This window comes from Arachis ipaensis, chromosome B08 (genome assembly GCF_000816755.2).
Source record: "Arachis ipaensis cultivar K30076 chromosome B08, Araip1.1, whole genome shotgun sequence".
Taxonomy (NCBI): domain Eukaryota; kingdom Viridiplantae; phylum Streptophyta; class Magnoliopsida; order Fabales; family Fabaceae; genus Arachis; species Arachis ipaensis.
Genome location: NC_029792.2, coordinates 38,854,330 through 38,861,286, shown reverse-complemented (window position 1 = coordinate 38,861,286; position 6,957 = coordinate 38,854,330). Strand labels below are relative to the sequence as shown.

The 6,957-nt window shown below is 40.7% G+C and overlaps 1 protein-coding gene across 1 annotated transcript in view; it reads left to right on the top strand.

The window, feature by feature from the left end:
- LOC107610957 (pentatricopeptide repeat-containing protein At1g74600, chloroplastic-like) overlaps window positions 1,029–6,957 on the top strand; it is a 39,810-nt gene continuing 33,881 nt past the window's right edge. Inside the window, exons 1-2 of the mRNA XM_016312932.1 lie at window positions 1,029–1,353; window positions 1,397–1,407. Coding sequence (XP_016168418.1) covers window positions 1,029–1,353; window positions 1,397–1,407 — 336 coding nt within the window. The remainder of the gene's footprint in view (window positions 1,354–1,396; window positions 1,408–6,957) is intronic.

The following is a 6,957-nucleotide window of genomic DNA, read 5'->3' as shown; positions in this document are numbered from 1 at the left end:
CCCTCACTGGAAGTGTATATACTCTAATCACTCATGTGTTTAAGGTTCAATTCTCTCAATTCCCTATGTTAGAGAATCATTAGAATCAATTTAGATCAATTAGTATCGTCTAGTATATCTGTATATTAATTGTAGGATTCTATGCCTTTATTGCTCCGATTCATTTACCACCTATAAATACCCCTTGTATATTGTACCTTTTATCACAACTCAATAATACACTTTTTAGATTACTCTCTCAGTCTCTTGTTTCTAACATGGTATCAAGAGCTTAGGTCTTTTTTTTCAATGAATATTAGTCCATAGCCCCATTGTTTTTTTCCTTTCTGGCAGTGTTCTTTGGCCTCTTTTTTCGTTCCCTTTTCGATAGTTTGGTTCGTCACCCCCGTAACCATCTTGTTCGTCTTATTGCCGTGATTTCAACGCAACCAACCGTCTCCATCCGCCGCCAGACGCGCCTCCACGCGCCGCCGAAAGATGCTGCCACGACCAGGTTGATCTTCCTTCCAGATTCCACCCGTGCCTCTTTGCTCTCATTTTTCGATCTGTTTCCGACGCTTTGGTTCGTCACCTCTAGCATCATTGTGATCTTCTCTTCGTTAGTTTTCCAACGCTGCCGACATCGCCACCAGACGCCTCCAGACGCGCCGCCGGAACCTTGCTGGCCACCTCTATTGTTTTGCCTTCCTGAAGCTTCAGCAGCCGTTGGATCTTGGACGCGATCAGATGCTCCTGGCGCTTCCACGTGTCGCCGCGCAAGGCATCCTTGGTATCCACCGACCTGCGACCGACCCGACCCGACCCGGCCCACCGTCGACCCACGTGCCACCTCGTTGCCACGCTGTCTTCTTGCTCCTCTCAGGTGACGCCACATGTCATCGTTTGCTGACGTCACTGCTGACGTTGCGCTGACGTGGCAGGCAAGTGGGACCCTCCCTAAGGTTTTTTGGTGAGCTCTTTCCGATTTCTCATTTTCTGCTCCAAAATTGCCGTTTTCTCTCCTCTCTTTGATCTTTGTGACTACTATCATGGAAAAGCCAGATGTTTTTGCTGCCACCGACAGAAAGGGTAAATTCTGTCGACACTGTAACCGTTCTGGGTACCTCTTCCCCGACTGTCCTTCTGTTGAATGTCACACATGCCACCAGAAAGGTCATATTAGCTACCATTGTTCACAGCTGTTCTGCCGTTACTGCAAGCTCTCGGGACATTTAATTACTGCCTGTCCTACTCGCCCACCACGTCCTAGTCCACTCAACTCGTCTCCTGTCTCTCTTTCTGATATTGCATCTCTTCTTCAGCGTCTTCTCTCTGTTTCTGGTAATACCCCTGCTGCCTTTTCCTCCCCTCCAGGTGATTTTAAATGGTACTTTGACTTGGGTTGCTTTAATCACAGGTCTCCGTTGCGTAATATTTTCTCGTCCATGTCTACCACTACAAATGGACCTTATGTCAATACTGCAAATGGCTCCCTCTTGCACGCAACACACAAGGGTTCTATATCCCAGTCAACTCTTAATCTTCCTGATACTTATTGTATTCCCAAATTAAACTTCAATCTTATTTATGTTGGTCAACTTGTTGATCTGGGTTTTGAAGTCACTTTTTTCGTTTCTGGTTGTCGTGTACAGGATCCTTAGACGGGACAAATCATCGGGACTGGACGTAAGGTCGAAAGGTTGTTTGAACTCGAGAATCTTCATATTCCTCCTGTACCAAATCTCTGTGCTGCTTCTTCTCCCTCTACCCTCCACTTATGGCATTAGCGTCTTGCCCACACCTCCTTAGGAAAACTGCGTCCTCTTGTGTCTCAGGGTGTTTTAAGTCAGGTTCCAAATGAATCTTTTGATTGCATTTCTTGCCAAACTGCCAAATAACCTGGTTTATCTTTTCACAATAATTCATCTCTTGCTTGCTCTCCTTTTGATCTCATTCACTCTGATGTTTAGGGCCCCGCTCCCACTGCCTCTATGGGCGGAGCTCGATACTTTGTCATTTTCATTGATGATTATTCCCATTTTACTTGGGTTTATTTGATGACTAATCACCATGAGTTACCTCAAATCTATATCAACTTTGCTACTATGATTAAAACTCAGTTTTCCAAGGTCATTAAGGTTTTCCGACGTGATAATGCTATGGAATACCGTGATTTCAAACTTTTAGCCTTTCTTGCAAAATAGGGTACTTTGTCTGAGTTTTTTTGTCCTGGTACATCTCAACAAAATGGTAGAGCTGAACGCAAACACCGTCACATTCTTGACTCCGTCCGTGCAATGCTCCTTTCTTCTTCGTGTCCTGAGCGTACTTGGGGTGAAGCTGTTCTTACTGCTGTTCATGTTATCAATAGACTCCCTTCTTCTGTTCTTGGTAATGTTACTCCCTTTGAGCGTCTTTATCATACCTCTCCAGATTATAGTTCTCTTCGATTTTTCGGTTGTGTATTTTTTATTCTTCTTCAACCTCATGAACATAGTAAACTTGAACCTCGGGCTCGTATGTGTTGTTTTCTTGGTTATGGCACTGAACACAAGGGTTATCATTGTTGGGATCCTCTCTCTAAATGTATTCGTATATCTCATCATGTTGTCTTCTGGGAGCACCATATGTTTTCTCGATTCTCATCCTTTGAGTCCATTCCTACTACTCAGTCACCTTTGTTTACTAACCCCAATGTTGATCTTTTTCCTAGTGATGATTCTACAGATTCTATCTCGAGTGACCCTCCACAGCCTCCTATTCTTCCGCCTTCTCCATCTCCCGATGATTCCAGACCGGACGATGATCCTGCTCCTACCGTCATGCCTCCTCCTCCCGTTCATTCTTCTAGGGTAAGGAATCCACCTCCTCATCTTCTTGATTACCATTGCTTTTTTACTATTCTTCATCAACATGAATCTAAGACATTCAGAGAAGCCTCCTCAAACCCAAATTGGCAACAAACAATGCAAGAAGAAATACAGGCACTTGAAAAAGCACACACTTGGGATCTGGTTGATCCTCCTTCTGATCAGGAAGTTGTGGGCAGTAGATGGGTATACAAGATCAAGACTCGCTCTGATGGCTCTATTGACCGTTATAAGGCCCGCTTGGTTGCTCAAGGTTGTACGCAAGAGTATGGTATTGATTATGAAGAGACTTTTTCCCCTGTCGCTCGTCTTACGTCTGTTAGAGCTCTTCTTGCCATTGCCGCGATTAAAAAATGGTCTCTCAGTCAGATGGATGTGAAGAATGCATTTCTTAATGGGGATTTGAAAAAGAAAGTCTATATGAAACCACCTCATATCCTTGTTTGTCCTTCTGATAAGGTTTGTCTCCTTCGCAAGGCACTTTATGGACTTAAGCAAATGGTTTGACAAGTTCAGCACTATCATATGCAGTCTTGGTTTTACTTCTAGCCCTCATGAGAATGCACTCTTCATTCGTAAAAGCGAACGTGGAGTTGTTCTTCTACTTCTGTATGTTGATGACATGATAATTACTGGGGATGATGTTGATGGTATCTCTGATCTCAAGGCCTCACTTCACCGTACCTTTGAGATGAAAGATCTTGGTTCTCTCAGCTATTTTCTTGGTCTCGAGGTCATCTCCACCGATGATGGCATCTATCTCTCTCAGGCTAAGTATGCTTCAGATCTTCTTACTCGCGCTGGGATTACAGATAGTCGCACTGAGTCTACTCCTCTTGAGCCTAATATTCGATTTACCCGTATGGATGGCACTGTTTTGGATAACCCGACTCTCTATCGATAGTTAGTTGGTGGTCTCGTCTACTTGACTGTCACCCGACCAGACATCGCCTATCCGGTTCATGTACTTAGCCAGTTCTTGTCAGCTCCTCGTACTACTCACTATGCGACAGTTCTTCGCATTCTTCGCTACATCAAAGGCACTCTATTTCATGGCCTTTATTTTTCTGCCCATTCCTCTTTGTCTCTTCAGGCTTACTCCGATGCTGATTGGGCTGGTGATCCCACTGATCGTCGTTCTACTACTGTTTACTGTTTGTTTCTTGGCGACGCTCTCATTTCTTGACGTGCTAAGAAGCAAACGTTCACTGCTCGCTCAAGCATAGAAGCTGAGTACCGTGCCCTCGCTGACACCACTACTGAAGTTATCTCGGTTCGTTGGCTTCTCGAAGATTTGGGTGCTCATCAATCGTCCCCTACTGATATTTTTTGTGATAACCGCAGTGCTATTCAGATCGCCCATAATGATGTGTTTCATGAACGCACCAAACACATTGAGATTGATTGTCACTTTGTTCGGCAACGTATCCTTATTGATGCTGTTCGTCTCATTGATGTTGGAAGACTAGATCAAACTGCTGATATCTTCACGAAAGCTCATCACCCGACTTGTTTCCAGACTTTGTTATCCAAACTCAAGTTTGTATCCTTAGCTCCCACTTGAGTTTGAGGGGGATGTTAAAGAATCATTAGAATCAATTTAGATCAATTAGTATCATCTAGTATATCTATATATTAATTGTAGGATTCTATGCCTTTATTGCTCTGATTCATTTACCACCTATAAATACCCCTTGTATATTGTACCTTTTATCACAACTCAATAATACACTTTTCAGATTACTCTCTCAGTCTCTTGTTTCTAACACTCTACTAACCTTACTTTTTAAGGCTTGCTCTTCTTCTACCAATTAACAGAAATTTAATGCACAAATACACATATCAAGAGGTCTTTTAAGGGTTATAATGGGGTTAGGGTCAAGGTAAGATTCTATTTGGTCAAGTGAACTAAAATCTGAATCCTTAATTAACCTAAACTCTGCACCTAACTTAAGACAATCTATATAATCAGAGTATAAAGTCTAACTACCCATTAACTATGTTTTTCACATATTTATGCATCCCAAATTTTGAGTACAACTCATATGCATTGCTACCACCATTTACTTTGGAGAATTTTGTCCCCTTTTTATTATTTGCTCTTTTTTCTTTTCTTTTTATCTTTTTATTTTTCTTATTATTTTTTCTTTTCTTTTCTTTTATTTTTCTCAATGCATATGATTAAATTATTGAATGCAATAATATGTGCTCAACTATTATTTTGCACATTTTCACAGGAATATATAACACCCAATTCTCAAACCAAATATTAGCAAACCCAACTTCCCCACACTTAAATCATACATACTCTCACTAGTCTAAGCTAACCAAGGATTCAAATTAAGGACATTATTATTTTCCGCTTAGAGTTAGTGATGAGCTAGAGTAAATAGAATAAATGGGGTTAAAAGGCTCAACATTGGTTTACAAAGGATAATGAAAAGGTTAAGGCCATATAGGCATGTAAGCTCAGTGAAACAAGGCCTCAATCATATAAGTGCATGCATACATCAAATAATAGAAATATAGAATTAAGCAAGACAAAGATCACAATTTTAGAGACAAAAACGCACACCAAAAATAAAATATTGGTTGGTAAAATGCAACCAATCAAATAGACTCAAAATCTCACTGGTTTTGTATGTTCGAGCTCTAAACCATGTTCCAAAATAAAATTCTTCAAACAAATTTAACACAAATTTGAATTTGAATTAGTGAAATACTATAAAATAGGGTCTTGAAAAGAAATTTATCACTCCAACCAAATAGTGGTAGAAGAACATGCACAAAATCAAACAAACATGCAATCAAACATGCAAATGCAACAACTAATTTAACAAGAAAAATTAAAAATTGGTTTTGAAATAGGAAATAACTAACCCACGGAAGTCGGTATCAACCTCCCCACACTTAAAGATTGCACCGTCCTCGGTGCATGCTAAGATGTGCAAGTGGACGGGCTGCTTGATAAACCCATATTTCATGAGTTATTTTGTGCTTAGTTTGAGTGATTTATTCAAGCCTTCACCCACTTATTCATATTAATTGCATGGTTTTACTTTCCCTTCCTTATTATGTGATGTATGTGAAAAACATGTTTCCTAAGCTTTAAAATTAATTATTTTAATTACCTTTATTTCCATTCGATGCCGTGATTAGTGTGTTGAGTAGTTTCAGATTTTCTAAGGCAGAATGACTTAAAGGATGGAAAAGAAAACGTACAAAAATAGAAGGAAAGTACGAAACAGAGTTTTGCAGAAACTGGTATCCACGCGATCGCATGGATGACGCGATCGCGTGCCAGAAGCGAAGAAGCAGCGACGCGGCCGTATGACTGACGCGATCGCGCGCCTTAAGTATAACGCATACGACGCGGACGCGTAACTGACACGACCGCGTGGCAAGGAAAACTCCGAATGACGCGACCGCGTGACCCACGCGGATGCGTGACAGAGGCCACGTATCAGAATTTACAGAATACGCCCCCAGCAATTTCTGAAGCCCTTTTGGCCCAAATCCAGCTGCAGAACACACAAACTAGAGGCTATAAAGTGGGGGAATGCATCCATTCAAAAGAGATCTCGCCAATTTTAACTTTCCATGATTTAGATTTAGTTTGAGAGAGGTTCTCTCCTCTCTCTCTTAGGATTAGGATTAGGATTTAGGACTTCTCTTAGTTTCTAAGAGTGACTCTCGATCCAGGTTTAGTATTTACTTTAATTTATGTTTCTATGCTACTTTTACTTTAATGCTTTCATTCGTATCTATAAATGTTGCCAACTTGACTTATGAACCCTTTCCATGTTATGATTTGAATTAATGATTATTTGAGATATTTCAGTTATTGATTGCTTTCTCTTTAATTTGTGTTACCATTGCTTTCCATCTAAGGACATTTTTATTCCAGCAATTTTACTTTTTCCCCTTTTGGTCTCGGTTAAGAAATCAGTAACTCAACATTATCAAACTCAACATAACTGATAATCGTTATCTTGCTAATTGAACTGAACTTTAATAATCCCAACTTTTTCTTAGGAAATAACTAGGATTCGAAGGTCAAACTAATTAGTCCCTTGACTTTCCTTTGCTTTAGTAAAGGTTAACTAAG